Source organism: Amia ocellicauda, chromosome 5, assembly GCF_036373705.1.
Source record: "Amia ocellicauda isolate fAmiCal2 chromosome 5, fAmiCal2.hap1, whole genome shotgun sequence".
Taxonomy (NCBI): domain Eukaryota; kingdom Metazoa; phylum Chordata; class Actinopteri; order Amiiformes; family Amiidae; genus Amia; species Amia ocellicauda.
The window spans coordinates 49099867-49120998 of record NC_089854.1 but is presented as its reverse complement, the minus strand read 5'-3'; the positions used below and the strand labels follow the sequence as shown (position 1 = coordinate 49120998).

At 43.7% G+C, this 21132-nt stretch overlaps 1 protein-coding gene and 1 pseudogene across 1 annotated transcript; both read left to right on the top strand.

Annotated features, from left to right (window-relative positions):
• LOC136749052 (dynein axonemal heavy chain 3-like) overlaps window positions 1–6467 on the top strand; it is a 92093-nt pseudogene extending 85626 nt beyond the window's left edge.
• Window positions 6445–9418, top strand: LOC136750458 (dynein axonemal heavy chain 3-like). Its single transcript, XM_066705573.1, has 6 exons — window positions 6445–6526; window positions 6818–7000; window positions 7266–7358; window positions 7648–8063; window positions 8371–8481; window positions 9073–9418. Exons 2-4 carry the CDS (start codon window positions 6848–6850, stop codon window positions 7924–7926), a joined length of 525 nt encoding a protein of 174 aa, XP_066561670.1. The 5' UTR covers window positions 6445–6526; window positions 6818–6847; the 3' UTR covers window positions 7927–8063; window positions 8371–8481; window positions 9073–9418.
• Window positions 9419–21132: the final 11714 nt, after the last annotated feature.

The following is a 21132-nucleotide window of genomic DNA, read 5'->3' as shown; positions in this document are numbered from 1 at the left end:
TTTTCTGTAGATTCTGATTTGGTAAATGTGACACTGCCCCCTATGTACATGTTAACATTATGTGCTAGTTGGTTGGCAGATAACTATGTGAACAGAGACACAGAAGCATAATTCAGCCTGAAGAATACAACACAACTAACAACTACCCCTCCTTCTGCACAGCCCTCCTATTTGAAATTGCACATTACACAAAAAGCGTGTCAATTCTTAGATTTGCCTCAAAATTATAAATATACATTTTCTGTATTTCTGCGTTTTATCGAGCAGGATAGCAGGAAGTGTGTCCCTGTTTCAGCCTCCCCCTGTTCACCCATTGTTTGGACAGCCATTCCTCTCTGAAACCCCAAAACATTTTCTAGCAGCCATTGTAAATGTGGCACTGGCAGCGAGAGGCAACCACCAGTAACCACGACTACGCCACTCCCAGTTTACTTTAAAGTGAGAGGGGAGGTAAACCCCTCGTTCACTCTCCCCACAGAGTTGTCTGGCAGACAACCCCAGATACACAGCACAGGCACCAGTTCACAATTATCAAAGTTTATTTACAGTCTATAAATACAGAGGGATGGGGCACGAAGTCCATGCCCTCCATGTCGTTACAGGTTTTAAACCCCCCCATTAAAACTGCATTTAATGTATGGGCGAAATACTGTACACAAGTAAAAAGGGACAAAGGAAAACTACAGGTCCACCTAACCTCTAATCTAATACTACTAAAAGCTAATTAAAACCCACTAAAACATTAAACTAATCCTATCAAGTCCAAGGAAAGAACAAAGCAGGTACTGTCCGGTCTCCCACGCTTGGGCAGACAAAAGACCTCGTGTTCTGCTATCTGTGTCCCAAAAAGTCCCTCTCGGGCCAGTGGAGCGTGTCCCTGCCGCGATGTAGGTCCACAACGGGGGCACCGCGACCCTTGAGGAAAGGGAGAGAAACAAGAGAAACGGAGACTCAGAGGGACTGCTACATGGATTGAGCGGGATAAGTAGAACTATACACCACCAGCTGATGCACTTATGATGCACGTCCCTCAGCTCTCCTTTCTCCCAGCCTGTCTCCCTCCCATAGGCACAACGTACCGGGAACCGGTCTCGAGGTGAATGGTTAGAGAGTGTTTGGTGATTGCTCCGGAGGAAATCGTCCAATGAGGAGAGGTGTGCTGCCACAGTGTGGAATGTGCATAGTGAATGCAAAATGTGCTCATTGAAAGTAAAAGAATGTAAAATACAAGAAATAAAGATACAATCAGTGAAAACAACTAATAAGTGAAAGAAAAACAAAATAATAAACCAAACCAATACATTAAATAATCAATATAAAAGAAAACTCCAAACACACACCTAATATTACACACTCCCACACTGCCCCGCACCCCCTGCAACATAAATGGTTTGCCTTTCTTTTGTGTTGTTTCTTTCTTAGTCCCTTTCTCTATCATTCCCTTTCCCCCACACCCCCTCCATGTTTCCTATATTGTACTCTTTCTCTTTCCTTTCCACTCTCTCCTGATCTCTTTTGTTCCCAGGCTGGTTGTTCTTTCAGATTTTTTCTTGTTCTGTGTTTGTATATCATTCTCTAGCCCTCTCCCTCTCCTCCCCTGTCCCTCTGCTTCCCTCTCTCTCTCCACCCCCCTACTGCCTCTTTCTCCTTGTTCCCCCTTGAATCTCCCCACACCTCTCTCACTTTCCCTTCCCCTCTCTCCAGGCAGTGCAGGAGGGGAGCTGGGTGTTACTACAGAATTGTCACCTGACAGTGGGTTGGCTGGGGGAGCTGGGGGAGTTGTGTAATATTCATTCACTCCTCTTTCCATCTGTGGCTCACCACCTACTCTCCCCTGGTCTGCCCTCCTCCCTGCTCCGCGAGGCAGTCAAAATCACCAGCCAGCCCCCCCAGGGCCTGAGGGACACACTGCAGCGCTGCTACACCACACTCCTGCTCTCTGACCCCAACTTCCACGGAAAGACAGAAGTAAGTGTCACAGCAGCACACAGATACATGCAGTGACACACAGATGTCCCTTTCACATTCAAATACCAGCAAAAAGCAGGCGCGTTATATGCCAGCATTGTTATTCCTTCTCCATTCACACAGACCTATTGCTGCAAATGTGTAATAAATGTAAATAATGCACATAGTAATAAATGCAGCTGTGCTCTAATACCTTGCACATATATATACCCTGCCACAGATCTGAGCAGGTCTGCACACACTGCATACTTACACCCCTGTCTCTACTTCTCCTTCTCTCTCTCTACTTCCTTCTTCTCTTCCTCTCTCCCCCTGTCTCTGCAGCAGTGGGAGAAGTTGCTGTTCGGTATGTGTGTGTTCCATGCAGTGGTGTGTGGCCGTCGAGCATTTGGGCTGCTAGGCTGGAGTGCCCCCTATGACTTCAGCCTTTCAGACCTGCATGTCAGCATACGCCAGCTGCAGGTACCCAGCACCAAGACTGTACTCCCACTCTTCCCTGCCCTCCCATGATACTCCAATCTGTTTCAGCTCCCCCATAGCAGCTCCATGAGCCCACACCTCCACGGCCTGACTGATAGACTGACATGTTGACTGACTGGGCACTGTAGTACCATAATGTTGACTTCCTGAAGACTATGTATTACACACCTACTAGCTGCCTGACTGGACACTATAGAGCACTACTGCCTGCCCTCTCACCCTATGTATCTCTGTGCTGCAGGTGCTGCTGAGCGAGAACCCAGAGGTGCCCTGGGAGGCGTTGACCTACCTGACTGGCGAGTGTAACTACGGTGGACGTGTCACCAACCCCTTCGACCGCCACTTGCTGCTCTGCCTGCTGGACACCTGCTGTTGCCCCCTGCTGCTCATCGATCCCAATTACAGTTTCCCCCCAGCGGAGTGTACCGCCTGCCACCAGGCGGCAGTACTCAGACTAGTTTGGATTACATCAGGAACCTACCGCTCACGGCACCACCAGAGGTCAGAGTTCAAAGGGCAAGGGGCAAAGAACGTTCAATTTGGCTCATGGTGATAAAATCAACCACCTTTCTTCTCCACAAAACACAAAAACAATACATAATACTTGCAAGTTCTTCATAGATCTCTGGAAGGGATCCCTTAATACAGTGCTTTTACATGTAGAAACAAACACACACATCTGGTCTCCGAATACAGTCAATTCTCTGCTTAACAGTCAGCTCAGAGTTTAGCAACATGTTATTATTATTATTATTATTATTATTATTATTATTATTATTATTATTATTATTTATTTATTAGCAGACGCCCTTGTCCAGGGTGACTTACAAAATATAAGAGCAATACAAAGTGCAATAATACAGTACAGTTCAAGGCTTAATGCAATTTACAAATTCCAATTTACATAAGTGTATACAGTAAACAATATATAAGTCTTACATCCTAGATTGTAAAAGATAAGTGCAGGCAAGATGTAAAGTCAAAGTTAAGAGCTAAGGGTTAGGGGGCATAGGGGAAATCAAAATAACATGAGTACTAGCAATGCAAAATCAAGAAGTATGACAAAATGTTGTATAAGTGCAGTTTTACAGGAGAATAAATGACTAAATTACAAGTACAGTCTGAAAAGATGCATTTTGAGTAATCGTGTCAGGGACTCTGCTGTGTTGGGTGCTCTCTGCAGAGATATTCAAATTACTATTACAACAGCCACATTTTTATACACTTATTCCATGTAGTTTAAGCACCTTATCTCTATATCTTATTGTCTGTATCTTTGGGGCTGTTTTTGTTTTTTATTTTCTAACAACTTTAACTCCAGACCTAAATATCTCACCAGACCACTCTAAAGACAATTAAAAAAACATTCTTTTCACAGACCAAAGAGAGAAATATTCATATATTTTCTTACAAACAAGAACACAAATACATGTTATATTTACTTATTGTTTTTTCTTTATACTGCTGAAAAAACATGTTTTTTAAAGTAACAGATTACAGTGGCTCTCAAAAGTATTCACTCCCTTGGACTTTTTCACATTTTGTTGTGTTACACATTCAATCAGAATGGATTTAATTAGGGGTCTTGTACTAACGGAATCCGATCTTGATCTTGATCTTGAACTTGTACTAAACAGATCAACACTCTATTTGAGCTCAAATCCGAGCTCAAACCTGATCCTGCTTTTTAAAAGGGAGGAACTACACTTACTTCATTTAATTTGCTTGCGTCAAACACCCATCCTTTAGATGTTTTTGGTGAGGAAGGTGTATAAAAACGGTACAGATTAACACCATAAAGCATATTAATCCTCACAGACACGATTGATCCTGTAGTGGGACCAATTACAAAGCTCAGTTATGCCTTATCCACACGTTTGAAGCTCCATTTAACGTTCATATTGTTTGCAACTGGCAGCTTTCAGCAAGTAGTAGGTAACATTATTGATGTAGACAAGTCTAATTAAGCACGGATAAACAACAAAAATGTGACTTACATTATTTACAAAGATTTGCACTTTCAAATAAACAGTATGTTGAACCATGCATTCCACTTTTGTGTCTTTTTGGTGAGGTGTAGTTTGTGTGTGTGATTAGGTTTTTATTTATTTACATTATTGTAAATAATTATGTAAAAGCTCTTATTTTTCCAGCACCCCCATTGCAAACTCAAAATGACATTTGACAGAGCCTACTGTAGCAGCTCCACGGCTGTGCAACACTTTGAGAAGCGCACCTATACTCAATATTTTAAAAAATAATAATCTTAAAACTCACCACTCACCATATTCTCAATTGGATTGCGGGCCGGGCTTTGACAGGGCCACTCCAGGACATTGGCCTTTTTGTTTTTAAGCCACTCCAGTGTGGTTTGGCTGTATGTTTCGGGTCATTGTCCTGCTAGAAGATTAATTTTCTTCCAAGTCCCTCGTCTCTTGCAGACTTCAGCAGGTTTTCTTCTAGGATTTTGCACTCTATCTTTACAAAGTTTCCAGGCCCTGACACAGAGCAACATCCCCATAGCATGATTCTGCCAACACCATGCTTCACGGTAGGGATGGTGTTCTCAGGATGTTGTGCGGTATTAGGTTGCGCCAAATGTAGGGCTTAGCATTGAGGCCAAAAATATTTATTTTGGTCTCATCAGACCATAGAATCTTCTTCCACTTGGTCTCTCTAGCCGAGATTTGATGCAAGTTTTTTTCTCTCCCATTTGTGAAGAGAACTTTAGTAAAGCACCTAAGCTTTTGTTGCAGTATGCACAGTGACTCTCCGCTAAGACGTGGAAGATTGCAACTCCTTTAGAATCACCATAGGCCTCTTGGTGGCCTCCCTGACTAGTGCCCTTCTCACCTGGATACTCCGTTTTTGAGGGCGGCCTGATCTAGGCAGATTCACAGTTGTGCCATATTCTCTCCATTTCTTAATAATGGCCTTTACTGTGCTCCAGGGGATATTCAATGCTTTGGAAATGTTCTTATATCCTACCCCTGATTGGTGCTTTTGAAAAACCTTATCCCCGGATTTGCATTGAATTATCTGACACCTTAATTGCACAGGACTCCATTCAACTAATTACGTGACTTCTAAAGACAATTGGTTTCACCACAGCTCAATCAGGTGTACCATAGCAAAGGGGGTGATTACTTATGCATTCAAATTAAGTAATTTCTGTTATCTTTTAAGCAAGCTAAGCAGAAGATATTTATTCGGGGAGGACAGTTCCCATGCTATCCATAGATAAGGGAAGATGAAACTTAAATCACAGTTTCACAACTTGTCCAAGACACACATAATTCTTAGCCAAGGTGCCTCCTGGCGTGACACTACGTCTTCTTGAAGTATACCAGCTGTGAAGCCTTGCAAGAGAAATTCAAACCTTTATTCTACAGTCCCAAGAACTATAGTGGTCAGTGTGAGTTTCAGAACTAACCTTACAGATGGCAATAGACAAAGTTAGCCTTTCATCAGCCTCTCACTACCCTCTATTTCCAGGTGTTTGGTCTCCATGAGAACGCCAGCATCACCAAGAAGACGAAGGAGACCAGCCAACTGTTTGACAGCATACTGGCAACACTGCCCAGGGAGGTGAGGCTCTGGTGAGTAGTGGTGTGTTCTGTGAATGGTATGTGTGTTGTTGTTTTATTTGTGTGTGTTTACAGTATGTTGTGTGTACTAGTTGTGTCCACTCCGTCTGTGTGAATGATGTCTGAAGTAGTGTGTGTGCACTGTGTGCAATGGGTATGTGTAGAGCAATGTTTTTTGGGTTTTGGAATTTCAGAGGTTTTGGGTTTTCATTCCACCTGAACATGGTTGGTTAATTGTTTAATTTGATAAATTAACTAATCATTCACTTAATGCAAGTGGTACAATGTGTCCTGTATGTTTGTTGTTATCTGCAGGTCAGAGCAGTGGGTAGGTCCTCCTCAGAGGTGGTGGTGGAGGAGCTAGCTGGAGATATTCTGAACCAACTCCCTGGTAACTTCAACACTGACCCTCATTATCACCTCATAATCTGCTCTGGAGTGGAGGGTTGTGGGTTCAATCCCCAGGTGTTGCTGTTGTACTCTTGAGCAAGGTACTTTACTTACATTGCTCCAGTAAATGCACAGCTGTATGAATAGATACACATGTAAAAATAATGTGATATGTTGTAACAATTGTAAGTCACCCTGGATAAGGGTGTCTGCTAAGAAATTGAGTAATAATATGTGTACAGGTAATGGACCTGTAGGACAAGCCTTAACTACTTTATTTTGCATTGTTTCTCTCCATTCATTTTTCCTTCCCATTCTCTTTCTCTCCCCCCTTCCCTTCTTTCTTTCTCCTTCCCTCTACTTCCTACTCCCTTGTTCCCTCCTCACTTCAGCAATTCTATCTTCCTGAATACAGTGAGTGTATGAACACGGTACTGCTGCAGGAGCTGGGCCGCTTCAACATGCTGCTGTGTGTGGTGCGGGGCAGCCTGGCCCAGCTGGGGCAAGCTTTGAGGGGGCAGACCCTCCTCACCCCTGAGCTGGAGGACTCCTTCAACAGCCTACTGCTTGAGAAGGTACTACACGCACAGACAAATGTTCATACCCACCAACCTGCCCACTGCCTCTCCCTTAAACTTCATTCCCACCTAGATTACTTCCATTGTGCCATCACTGCTGTGTTAGAACATTCAATTCCATTGTCCACTATTATCCTGATTCCTCCTATCTCCCGGCCCCTCCCTTGACACTCATACCCTTGTGCCCCTTGTGTTATGACTGTGCATTGTGATATTCTAAACTTTCCCTCCTTCTCTGTATCCTGTCTGGCTGTGTGTACAGGTGCCTGCCCAATGGATTGCCTGTTCATACCCATCTCTGAAGCCCCTGGGCAGCTTCATCTCTGGTCTGCTGCAGCTTCTTTGCTTCTTCCAGGTACAACCTGACCTAACCACTCCCCCCCAAAGCTCCCACAACCTGGGTAAAATTAACTGAGAGCAACTACAAATTACAGTACATGATTCTATTTAGGGGAAGTACAAAAATCAGACCTGTAAAATGTAGTATTGTTGCTGGCCAGCTGTGTGGGTGTGCTCTTGGTTGGAGAAGTGGCTGTACAGCTATGTGTGTTCTATGTTGAGTTGTTGCTACACAGCTGTGTGTGTGGGGGGGGGTGTTCTGTATTATGATGTTGCTATAAAGCTGTGTGTGTTCTGTGTTGCAGAGGTGGGTGGATGACGGCCCTCCCACAGAGTTCTGGCTCTCTGGGATCTTCTTCCCCCAGAGCTTCCTGACAGGGGCACTACAGAGCCATACACACAGACATGGGCTCCCCATTGACCAACTTGCCTTCAGAGCCACCATGACCAGCCAAGAGAGTCACCCTGACACTCACCCTGAGACTCAGAGACACCCCCCACCCACACTTATGCACAGGAACACCCTGACACTGAGATGGAGACAAAGTGAGGGACTAAAAGACACCCAATCACTTGGACTATGAAAGAGAGAGAGAGTGCAATAGAGACTAACACTAAGACACAGTGTGACCGACACGCCGAGTCAGGGATACAGGCTGTGACTGAGACAGCAGCAGTTACAGACACAGAGACAGACACAACAGCTGCCCTTGCCAGTGAGGTAAGAGCTCTTGGTTATATTGATCCCATGAAAATTAATTAGCTTCTCAAGGCACATAAGTTTACCAGGCCTGAAGTTGTCTCCTGCTGTGTCTGTGGTGTGTGTGTAACTCTGTCCTCTCTATTTCCTCTCTATTTCACTCTATAAATATTATACTCTTCCTACTTCCTTCTATTCCTATGCTTTGTATAATTTCTGTCGTTCACTCTCTCTGTCTTGGATTTTTTCATTTAGTGTTTTTCTTAGATTTTGTCAATTAAGTGTAATTAAATGTCAAAAGTCACCCCCCCCTTTTCCTCTCTACCAGACAGGTGGTGTATCCATTTATGGTCTATATATGGAGGGAGCTCATTGGGACAGGGGAACAGGGGCCCTGGGGGAGTCTCTGCCAAGAGTCCTGTATGACCAGCTGCCTGTAGTATCCTCTCACGCTCTATCACTGTGCAACGGGGGAAAATGGACAGGGGGCAATGTCTCTCCAGTCCAGTTAGTAATACTGTGTGTGTGGTTGTAAAGGTGTAGATGTGTTTGGTTGGTGCTGAATGAACATTAATTGGAATTAACTAAAAAGCTATATGGAATGGGGACTGGAATATTGAAATTTAAGATTATAGAATATTGAATGTCAAATGTTAAATGTGGAATATAGACTTAGCAACATGGGAAATGTAGATTAAGTAAAATACATGGAATATAGATATGGAATATTGATAGAATAGAAACTGTTGAATGTGGAATATATAATATATAATCTGGAATCTTGATCTGAGAACTAAAGATTGCTCTTGGGATTGCACAGTAGGCACTGTCCCCAACCAGCCCATCTATGGAAAGATAGTGTAGTTTGTTTTCAAATCTTCCCTTTGTGGAAATTGTGTATTCAAAGTCCTCTTCAACTTTGATGAAGTGAAAACATTTTAAACTTTCATATTTTTTTTAATGAATCTTTGCCTGCTTCCTGTTAATCTGGCCTCTGTCAGTCCATTGCTTTTTTAACTGTGCCGTTCAGATCTGCCTACAGCCCAGTGAAACCAGCACACTGCCCGACCTGGCGCTTTACCTGTGCCCAGGTATGTCTCCTGCACACCCTCTCCCAAACATTTCACACTTTCTCTATCTCTCCCCCTACCTCAAACATATCCCTCCATCTCTCCATCCAGGTTCCCTCTTACATCTGTCTCTTTCTCTATTCCACTCCCCTATTTATTCATGCCTGGTTTCACATGGAAAAGTTCTCGTCTTACAAGTAATTTACTGATTAAAAAATGTCTGTAATACATGTTTATCTCTTGCTAATTTTGCACTATATGAACATAAATAAATACACACAAAAAACACATTACCATTCTTTTTTCATACATAGTAATATACACTCACCTAAAGGATTATTAGGAACACCATACTAATACTGTGTTTGATCCCCTTTCGCCTTCAGAACTGCCTTAAGTCTACGTGGCATTGATTCAACAAGGTGCTGAAAGCATTCTTTAGAAATGTTGGCCCATATTGATAGGATAGCATCTTGCAGTTGATGGAGATTTGTGGGATGCACATCCAGGGCACGATGCTCCCGTTCCACCACATCCCAAAGATGCTCTATTGGGTGGAGATCTGGTGACTGTGGGGGCCAGTTTAGTACAGTGAACTCATTGTCATGTTCAAGAAACCAATTTGAAATGATTCGACCTTTGTGACATGGTGCATTATCCTGCTGGAAGTAGCCATCAGAGGATGGGTACATGGTGGTCGTAAAGGGACGGACATGGTCAGAAACAATGCTCAGGTAGGCCGTGGCATTTAAACGATGCCCAATTGGCACTAAGGGGCCTAAAGTGTGCCAAGAAAACATCCCCCACACCATTACACCACCACCACCAGCCTGCACAGTGGTAACAAGGCATGATGGATCCATGTTCTCATTCTGTTTACGCCAAATTCTGACTGTCTCAACAGAAATCGAGACTCATCAGACCAGGCAACATTTTTCCAGTCTTCAACTGTCCAATTTTGGTGAGCTTGTGCAAATTGTAGCCTCTTTTTCCTATTTGTAGTGGAGATGAGTGGTACCCGGTGGGGTCTTCTGCTGTTGTAGCCCATCCGCCTCAAGGTTGTACGTGTTGTGGCTTCACAAATGCTTTGCTGCATACCTCGGTTGTAACGAGTGGTTATTTCAGTCAAAGTTGCTCTTCTATCAGCTTGAATCAGTCGGCCCATTCTCCTCTGACCTCTAGCATCAACAAGGCATTTTCGCCCATAGGACTGCCGCATACTGGATGTTTTTCCCTTTTCACACCATTCTTTGTAAACCCTAGAAATGGTTGTGCGTGAAAATCCCAGTAACTGAGCAGAATGTGAAATACTCAGACCGGCCCGTCTGGCACCAACAACCATGCCATGCTCAAAATTGCTTAAATCACCTTTCTTTCCCATTCAGACATTCAGTTTGGAGTTCAGGAGATTGTCTTGACCAGGACCACACCCCTAAATGCATTGAAGCAACTGCCATGTGATTGGTTGATTAGATAATTGCATTAATGAGAAATTGAACAGGTGTTCCTAATAATCCTTTAGGTGAGTGTACACAGATCAGCTATAACATTATGACCACCTGCCTTGGGCACCCTGACTGGTCTGCGGCTACACAGCCCCATACGCAACAAACTACGATGCATTGTGTGTTCTGACACCTTTCTATCAGAACCAACATTAACTTTTTCAGCAATTTGAGCTACAGTAGCTCGTCTGTTGGATCGGACCACACGGGCCAGCCTTCGCTCCCCACGTGCATCAATGAGCCTTGGCCGCCCATGACCCTGTCGCCGGTTCACCGCTTTTCCTTCCTTGGACCACTTTTGATAGGCACTGACCACTACAGACCAGGAACACCCCACAAGAGCTTCAGTTTTGGAGATGCTCTGACCCAGTCGTCAAGCCATCACAATTTGGCTCTTGTCAAAGTCGCTCAGATTCACTTGCTGCCTGATAACGAGATTATCAGTGTTATTCACTTAACCTGTCAGTGATCATGTTATGGCTGATCGGTGTATGTGATATGTTTGTTTATGTAAAGGTAAACATGATATGTGATGTTTTTTCTGTGTATGTACTCAAGCTAAACAACATGAAATATAAAAGAAAAAGAAAACTTCCATGTGGAAAAATATAGTAGTGATATTTGCATAATAGTTATATAAATAAATAAAATTAGGACGTTAGTCCCTTTTTAAACTCATTGCATCCTGAATCTGTCTACAAAATCAAACATGCATATTTTCTTTGTTAGCAGACATTTCTGTTAGCTGGTCCACAGTGAAAATGCAGAATTTTATCACCAGGGGCAAAAGGGAATCACCACTCGCCCCCTAAGTTTGTGCTAACGCCAATTGTGCTAATGCATCTCTACTTATTGCCATGTCCCACATCACTACATGTGGGGAGGGTGAGGCAGTACAACTGGGATCCTTCAATCCCAGCCACCCTCGAGCCACCCATCATTTTACACACTGCAGGCTATACAGCCTGTACAGGTGAGTCAGTGCCGAGGAGAGAAGTGCTTCTCCCCCGGTGGAACTGCAAACCTGCAGGCACCCAGGTGGCTGGCTGGGGATGCTCATTTGCAACGAGCAGAGAGAGACTTTATTTCTTGATGGTTACAATATATTTTTGTCGTACTTTCCCTCTTTCCCCCTCTCTCTCCCTACCTCTCCATTTTCTCTTTCCCATCAACCTCCCTGCAGTGTATCAGACCAGTAATCATGGGGGGGGTGCAAACTCGGGTCAGTGCAGAAATTTTCTCCTGACACTCCCTGCCCTTCCAGGAGCCCCCCGCACACTGGGTGAGACAAGGGGTGGCATGTCTCTGCCAACTGCACTACTGACACTGGGAGAGGCTGAGAGAAGCACACACAGACAACTGTATCTGAGAAAATGTGAAGAACCGTAGAGCACTGAAATTGAGAGGTGTCTGCAACAGGAGTCGTCAAGCGGTGCCCACGTTTCCAAGGCCGATGGCTACCCTGTTAAGTTAAGCCTTTTATTTAACTTGTTTATATCAACATACAGAAAGCAAGAAAGATATTTTTTTCTCAGAACTTTCAGGAACAATGATTGATCAGTTTGATTTTAAGGTTGCCGCTGGGCTCCAACACACACTCAAGAATAGGGCTGGGCGATTTGGGGAAAATATCTAATTGCGATATTGCGATTGCGATTCGATTTGCGATTTAATTTTGTAAAGTCAAGCTTCAGCTCAAATATTCTCAATAGTGTGCAGCACACACTCTAAATTAGAGAACAACATGGCTTTAACTGTAGACCCTCCACTGCCTTATAGTCTAGTACAGGGGTCGTCAACTAGGTGTGGCCTCGGGGCAATTTTGATCTGAGCTAATAGTCGCGAGCTGACGGTGTTTTCGCCGGTAAGGGGGGGGTTGGGGGGGATGGCACAGTTTTGCATTTGCCAGACTTAATGTAATTAACAACAATAATAATTAAAAACTTGTATATATTTTTTTAACAAGAGCAGAGTGCTTCACAGAAAGCAATGCAATTAACAATAAGTGAAATATAAATCATAAAGCAGGTAATTAAGTTATACAAACAATTCGTCTCAAAGTGATTATATTCAATCAATAACATCTAAAAGACAAAAGCAACACTTAAAGATAATAAATAAACATAAACACTCCCTTAGTCCATGGGCAATATTGTATCCCGTGGGGTCTACTGGGAAGTTGCCGTTTGCAGACAGCGGGTCTTCATTGATAAAGTGCACAGTGAGACTCAGACACGGTCGCTCGTCCTGCTCGACCACAAGTCTGCTGTTGTGGGGTCATGTCGCACATGTGTCAATTCCTCTCGACTTTAAAGCTGCATTCAATGCACAGATCTGCGGGATTGCAACTAGGCTACAATATGTGCGAGATGGATTGTATATCTCCTGTCCAGCGCTCGGATGAGGTTTTTAAACCCCTCTTTGGTCACTGCATTAAAAGGCTTTAGCGAAGTAGTGGGTTATGGCATTAGTTATCTCCTGGTGCCTTCGTGAGGTCTTTTCAGATGGTGTAACAGCCGCAAACAACTCAGAGATTGTACTTTGCTGGTGCTTGCTACTAGACTGAGTGTCACTGACAGGACTTTCAGTCGACTTTTAGCAACGCGCTCCTCAAATAGCGGCCTGTGGTGCTTTTTCAAGTGCTGGTGGAGGTTTGTTGTATTCCCACGTGTTGTGGCAACAATTCCATGACAGCTCTTGCAAATGACCTTCTTCTGTTCGGTGTCGGTCACTTCGAAGCCGAAATAATCCCATATTACCGAAGCGCTGTTTTTCTTTGGTATTAATTCGACTAATGATCGCTCTGACTCTGCAGACGCCATAATCCCACTGCACCGCGCTTTGCTGTGTGTTTTTAATGGGGGCGTGTACGCAGTGGGCTGGGCAGCGCTGATTGGGGAGAACGGAGGTTCGCTCACTCTATTGGTTAGTAAGATGCCACACAAAGAGCGCAGTCATGCTTTTGCTCTGGGACACTCGCTGCATATTTTTCATATCGTATCCACATCACAGCCCTTGTGATTAGCTAATCGCAACGTTTCAAATCGCGATTGCGATTCAATTTCGATTCATCGTTCAGCCCTACTCAAGAATATCAGAAAAATTGTACAAAGAGGTCATTTACACAGTAGATCTCTGTAGAGTAGCCAAAGCCAACTCTATGTGTGAAAAACTACTGCACAAAACTTACCTCTGAAGGAGAGGATACGCACAGCAGATCTCAATGGAGGGACCAATAAAAGTAAACCATAAAAGTAAACATGTTATCACAGCATGGGCTGTATTCTTTTTTTCCTAAAATGATTTTAACAAAAGATGATCATTGCAGAACGAATATAACTCAAGAGCAGGAATATCCAGAACCAACAGGCTATATTTGACCTTTTTTAATTTTGTCCGTAACACATGCAAAATTATGCTGTAGATAAAGGGGAATATAAATAAAATTATCCAAGCTGACAAATCAATCAAAACAAAGCAATGTCAAAACAGGAAACACAAATACAGTATACACCACAGTCAGTCCATTCATTGTCGTTGATCAAGCCAAAATCAAGCCAAAATCACACTGGATGCTTTCCCTCGCAATGTAGTGAGGAAGAAATCTCCTTGCATGGCACATCCATGCTTGCCTGCAGTGATTTCCAGAAAACTGGCAGTCATTACATCTAGGAGAGACATCTGGTCATGTGGACAGAAATCACGAACTTTCCACCTCCAAGCAGAGAAGAATTCCTCGACTGGATTGAGAAAAGGAGAGTATGGAGGGAGAAAATGCATCACCATTCCTGGGTGGGCTGTAAACTATCCAGTACCCAGATGGAAGTGGTGGAAAACAAAATTGTCCCAAATGATGAAGAAGCAGGACATGTCAGGTCTCACCAGCCCTCTCTCATCTGGTGGAACCATTCTCGGGCGCATCAAGAATTGTGAGGAGACGATCTGTATTGAATGGGCCAGTTGTAGGGATATGGTAAAGACCCCCACCCATGGAGAGAGCGGCATGTTGATGTGTACACTCCTTTGCACATTCACAGTGGCCCTCTTACCAGTGGGGTTCCTCAATCGACACATTACATTTGAAAGGTTGAAGGTGGCTTCACTCACATAAATTACAGTAATGTGTTGCCCAGCCTCTCTCATGGAAAGGCCATAAATAACAAATGCTACATAATTGTGGCACAAATGTAATCTGAAACATCAGCTCTTTGTATTCCCCTTTGAACTACTCCACCACCACACATCTGATCCCCTATTCCTTTACAGGCAGCTCTAGATCTCCTTTGGCCTTGTCCTTGTCCATGTACTTGTCCTTGCCATCAGCCTCTAAATTGGTCCATCCTTGCAAACAGCTCAAATGTGACCTCTTTTATGCATGAATAAGGACTGCTTGCTGAATGAACAATTGTGCAAAGAAGTTTTGCAAACATGCAGCAGAAGAGGTTCACATTCATGACTAATTTATAGTAGATGTGACCAAATGTTTTAATTTTGTTTGACATGATTTACTCAACTGAGTTTTGTGTCTTTTGTAGAGAGTTGAGTTTACTGTTTTGCAAAACTGTGTTTAATATTTGCATTATGTTTGAAAGCAATGAGAAATGGCTTAGTGTTTTGCAGAAACGAATACTGTTGTGCTCATTAGGTAAAGATGACCCCAGTTTCATTAAAAGTGTCTTAGCAGTGGAGAAAAACTAAGTTTTAACTAGCATTATATCCTTGGTTTAGTTCAAGACATTAAATGTAAGATTTATTTTTATGTGATTTTTTTCCCTTTAAAATATTTTTTAAGATTGTGAAGACAATTTGAGATAAAGACATGCGGGTTTTTTAGCTGCGTAGCTGAGATTCTGCTGAAAAGAGCCATGTGCGGTTTGTTTACATCGCTTACTTCCTGGTTTTAGAAATTCAATGCGCAAAGCAGCACGTGGGTCTGGAATTGACCAATGGAGAGGATGTCACTGTGTGTGTCATGTGCCATGGAAATCTGCCTTAATTAGCCAATCAAAAAAACCCTGTCTCAGCAGCTGATCAGTGTCGGGTTAAAGACCGAACTGCGCCAGAGAGGGGGGAGTAGTGATTGGCAGTTCGATTCTTTTTAGAGACTCAATTCATTTGATTCAGTTCAGTTTGGTGAATCGATTCATTTCGTTCATGTCGTTCACTGATTCAGTGACTCGCACCAATGCAGCCCGAACAGGACGGGTTAGATAGACTTGAACCAGAAAGAACGAGTCGTTCACTGCACACCACAAAAGCTAGGAAAAGTCTATATTTGACTGGGTTAAATTAAATACAGTTGTGACAAATATATATTTAAAATCCCGGAGATAACAACAGTTTGAAGCATTAACATTATTTAGCCAACACGATTAATCTAATTAAATGTAATATATTGTTTGGACAAGGGCGTCTGCTAAGAAATAATAATAATAATAATAATAATAATAATAATAATAATAATAATATCATTACATAAATGTCTTACGCATAGGTGTCTCTCAATTAATAATAATAATAATAATAATAATAATAATAATAATAATAATTGAGACACCTATGCGTAAGACATTTATGTAATGATATTATTATTATTATTATTATTATTAATATTATTATTAATATTATTATTGGTAATTTTGTTGATTTACCTCAAGATGACTTGACTATTAAGTGTATAAAACATTACAAAAACAGACCTCATAGCGATGTATTATATATTTTTTGTTTCGTTTGGCAGACGTACCCAATGAATACGGACTGTAATACACACACACACATTATGTACAGTATATAATTTTGCATAAACGTTTAATCTCATTTTCTGACAGTAGTCTATACTCGGTCTGGATTATGTAACTGACGCCATTTTGGCTCATACATATTTAGTTTTTGTGCACTAAACAAGAGGGAATTTGGAACCAGCATGGCACATACGGTCTTCAGTTTCATAGCACTCAAGGACTCGTCAGGACGAACGAATCCGCCAGACTGAGAGTCAGTGAGTCATTGAACGAGAGTCGATAGGCGGGTCTCCGGCTCCAGAGAGACGCTGCTGTTCTCAGTGAATCAAAAGAGCCGATTCAATGCGTCATTGATCCGATTCCCATCGGTCACCAAAATGATTCGTTTGAAAAGAACGAATCGTTCGCGAACTGCACATCACTAGTTTACGCTGAGATTTGACTTCCGCATACAGTTAGATCGGTCATATATATCTTGATCGCCCCCTATGTCCCCTTCCCCTGAGCTCTATGACTTCACATCTTGTCTGCAATGATTAGCTCATAAGGATGTGGGACCTGTAACTGTATTTTTTTTACTTGTAATTTGTACTATGTTTTGATCTGTAATTATACACTCACCTAAAGGATTATTAGGAACACCTGTTCAATTTCTCATTAATGCAATTATCTAACCAACCAATCACATGGCAGTTGCTTCAATGCATTTAGGGGTGTGGTCCTGGTCAAGACAATCTCCTGAACTCCAAACTGAATGTCTGAATGGGAAATAAAGGTGATTTAAGCAATTTTGAGCGTGGCATGGTTTTTGGTGCCAGACGGGCCGGTCTGAGTATTTCACAATCTGCTCAGTTACTGGGATTTTCACGCACAACCATTTCTAGGGTTTACAAAGAATGGTGTGAAAAGGGAAAAACATCCAGTATGTGGCAGTCCTGTGGGCGAAAATGCCTTGTTTATGCTAGAGGTCAGAGGAGAATGGGCCGACTGATTCAAGCTGATAGAAGAGCAACTTTGACTGAAATAACCACTCGTTACAACTGAGGTATGCAGCAAAGCATTTGTGAAGCCACAACACGTACAACCTTGAGGCGGATGGGCTACAACAGCAGAAGACCCCACCGGGTACCACTCATCTCCACTACAAATAGGAAAAAGAGGCTACAATTTGCACAAGCTCACCAAAATTGGACTGTTGAAGACTGGAAAAATGTTGCCTGGTCTGATGAGTCTCGATTTCTGTTGACACATTCAGATGGTAGAGTCAGAATTTGGCGTAAACAGAATGAGAACATGGATCCATCATGCCTTGTTACCACTGTGCAGGCTGGTGGTGGTGGTGTAATGGTGTGGGGGATGTTTTCTTGGCACACTTTAGGCCCCTTAGTGCCAATTGGGCATCGTTTAAATGCCACGGCCTACCTGAGCATTGTTTCTGACCATGTCCGTCCCTTTATGACCACCATGTACCCATCCTCTGATGGCTACTTCCAGCAGGATAATGCACCATGTCACAAAGGTCGAATCATTTCAAATTGGTTTCTTGAACATGACAATGAGTTCACTGTACTAAACTGGCCCCCACAGTCACCAGATCTCAACCCAATAGAGCATCTTTGGGATGTGGTGGAACGGGAGCTTCGTGCCCTGGATGTGCATCCCACAAATCTCCATCAACTGCAAGATGCTATCCTATCAATATGGGCCAACATTTCTAAAGAATGCTTTCAGCACCTTGTTGAATCAATGCCACGTAGAATTAAGGCAGTTCTGAAGGCGAAAGGGGGTCAAACACAGTATTAGTATGGTGTTCCTAATAATCCTTTAGGTGAGTGTATATGCGCAATGAAAAAATCCTACCCGACTAGCCACCTGGGCTGCGTCCCAAATCGCACACTTGCTCCCTACACCCTTCGACAAGTGTACACTTTGCGTGACGTTGTGCTTACGTCACAGTGTGCACTTGAGTGAGGAGGGTGTAGGGTGAAACTAAAAGCGCTCAGTGGGACACACTTCAGGCCAGCATTCAGCGCCTTTGCCTGAAAAAGTACCTACGCAGTCTTTTCTTGTATTTGTATTTAATTAAAATAGTAATACAATTATAATAATAATAATAATTTTGAAATACACTGTTCGTTAATATCACCTCCTAGTTTTAAACTACTTCAGTAATTAATTAAATGATAGTTTCCAAAACATTTTTTGGTTTAACTTTCTAATTGTATATTTAAATCATGATTATATAATCATTTTATTTTATCTATCTATGTATTATTTCCTTTATACATAATTTAACAATTTCTACAACTGTCTAGCTAACATTCCATGTATATGCACCCGCCGCTGCTATATTTTCCCAGTTGTCTTGACTTTAACACAAAGAGTTCTGGGACTTCAGCGCTGAAACACTTCCGCATAAGTGCGGTCTTTTGTACACTCCGTCGAAGGGAGCATTGAAGGGCGCAAACGGCTCGATTAGGCTCCTTCACTGCCTAAGGGATTGGGACAGCCCTTAAGATGGCCACCGGAGTACTTCCGCCCCTCAAGGGTAAGGAACGAGGGAACAAGTGTGCGAATTGGGACGCAGCCATGGTCTTGCGAGTGATCTAAACAAACAGCTCATCACTTCCTAATTAAAGCACGCCCCCTTCACAGTCTGCACTGCCTTAAAGTGCCAGTAATAGTAATGGTATTATAAAGCACATTAAACGTGTTCTACATAAAGCACGTCCCCTCTGACAATTTCCACTCTATAAGTACTGACACTACGTGTTAATACATTTAAACAGGCCTCTAATTCAATCTCTTTAACTAACTTCTACTACTACTACTACTATTAAATACTATAATACATTGTTTTATACAACATTACACTTTTGTACTATAGTATACTGTAGTAACTTGTTATATACTATAGTACACTGTTGTAAACTGTAGTATCTTGTACTTACTACAGTACTACATGTACAGTGAAACATACTGCTTACTATACTCAAACATACTTTCACATGCAGACAAAGTTTCTCCAGGAACTTTAGCATTCTAGTTGAAGGCTGTGATCATCCCAAATCATCACTGCTACATTGTTGCATTGTCCCTGTTGCCAGACACCACAACATTGCCACAGCCTGTATCTCTGACAGTGATGGAAGAAACTGCATTTCTGACTTGTTCAGTAACCAATAATATTCATTTTGTGGAATTTATAAATTAATTTCGGGAGTAAACAAATCCGATGTCATCACACTCGCTTTCAGTCAAAGAGTATAAATACCCCGTCGTCAACACACACCTCCAGCGCTTAATTCTTTTGCATCATTCAAGTGCACCGCCGCACACCTGTCAGTCCATTGCTCTGTAACATCTGCGTTGCATCTTTCACTGTTCTGCCTTTCATCTGGATGATTGCTTACGCCAATTGTTTATTCACCATTGAATTGTCACCTTTCTCCACCTGGAACCTGTGTTCCTCCATCGCCTTCTCAACTTGCCGTGCCCCCAATCCTCTGCATGTCTCTGTCTCCGTATCCTTCGGTGCCGCGAGCACTATTTCCTGGTTATTCCCTGCCGTCCGGCTCCAGTCCCAGCTTCTTTCTCCTGCCCTCGGTCCTCCGCTGACTTCTACTTCCTTGGTTCCAGGGGACTGGATCATCGCTCACCTGCCCAGGCCTGTTCCCCCTCCGCCACCTGAACGTCAACCATCCCCTCATGATGACGTCTCAGTCCTTTCTTCGGCCCTGCCCCCTGCCCAGTTTGCTTAATAATATCCAAAAAAAAAAAACACAACCTCACTTCCCTCCTCCCGCGGTAGCTCCTGCTCACTGCCCCCAACCACCAGTTTATATGCTTTCTTGCTTTCTTTGTTCCTGTCCAGCATCCTTGTTTCTGGCTTCCCTCTGCTTGCTTCCCCCCATCGCTCCTCCCCCACCTTTCCCCTCCCCTCCCCCGGGCCCAGCACTGTCCTCCATGTCTACTCTACGTCCTTTTCCTCTATCCTCCCTCCTCCCTCCTGTCTCCACACTGCCTTCTGTACCAACCGGCGTGCCGCTTGGCGTGGGCTGTATCCCACCCTAGGCCCCGCTGCCCCCGTCACTTGCCTTGCTCTGCATGACCTGGCTCATGCCCCACCCTCCCAAACCTCTCTTTCGCTGGTGCCCTTCCTGCAGCCCCGGGCAGCTGTTTCTCTGCCCCACCCCTAGCCTCATTTGGTTGCCCCAGGCCCTCCCTGCAGCCCTGTGCGGCTCTTTCCGTGCCCCACCCCTAGCCTCATTTGGTTGCCTAGGGCCCCCCTGCAACCCTTTGTGGCTTGTGTCCCCTCCCCCACCCCCATCCACCACATGGTCACATCCTTCTATCCCCGCAGCGCTCCTGCAGCCCCATGCAGCTCCTTCCATTCCCCCCTGCTGCACCATGTTATATCCCTGTTTCCCTGCAGTGCCCCCTGCAGCCCCATATGGCTCCTTCCAGTCCCCCTTGCTGCAGCGAATGGTTACATCCTTGTTTTCCCCCACAGCACTCCTTGCAGCCCCGTGCAACTCCTTCCAGTCCCCCCCACCCACTGCACTGCATGTTACATCCTTGTCTTCCCCCACAGCGCTCCCTGCAGCCCCGTGTGGCTCTTCCCAGTCCCCCCCCCACACCCCCGCTGCACCGTATGTTTTATCCCTGTTTCCCCACAGTGCTCCCTGCAGCCTGTATAGCTCCTTCCAGTCCCCCTCGCTACAGCATATGGTTACATCCTTGTCTTACCCTGCAGCACTCCCTGCAGCCC

Coding starts and splice junctions, on each gene's coding strand:
- LOC136750458 (XM_066705573.1), top strand. CDS start 6,848: ATGAACACGGTACTGCTGCAGGAGCTGGGCCGCTTCAACATGCTGCTG. Junction 7,001..7,265: donor ACAGCCTACTGCTTGAGAAG/GTACTACACGCA, acceptor CTGTGTGTACAG/GTGCCTGCCCAATGGATTGC. Junction 7,359..7,647: donor AGCTTCTTTGCTTCTTCCAG/GTACAACCTGAC, acceptor TCTGTGTTGCAG/AGGTGGGTGGATGACGGCCC.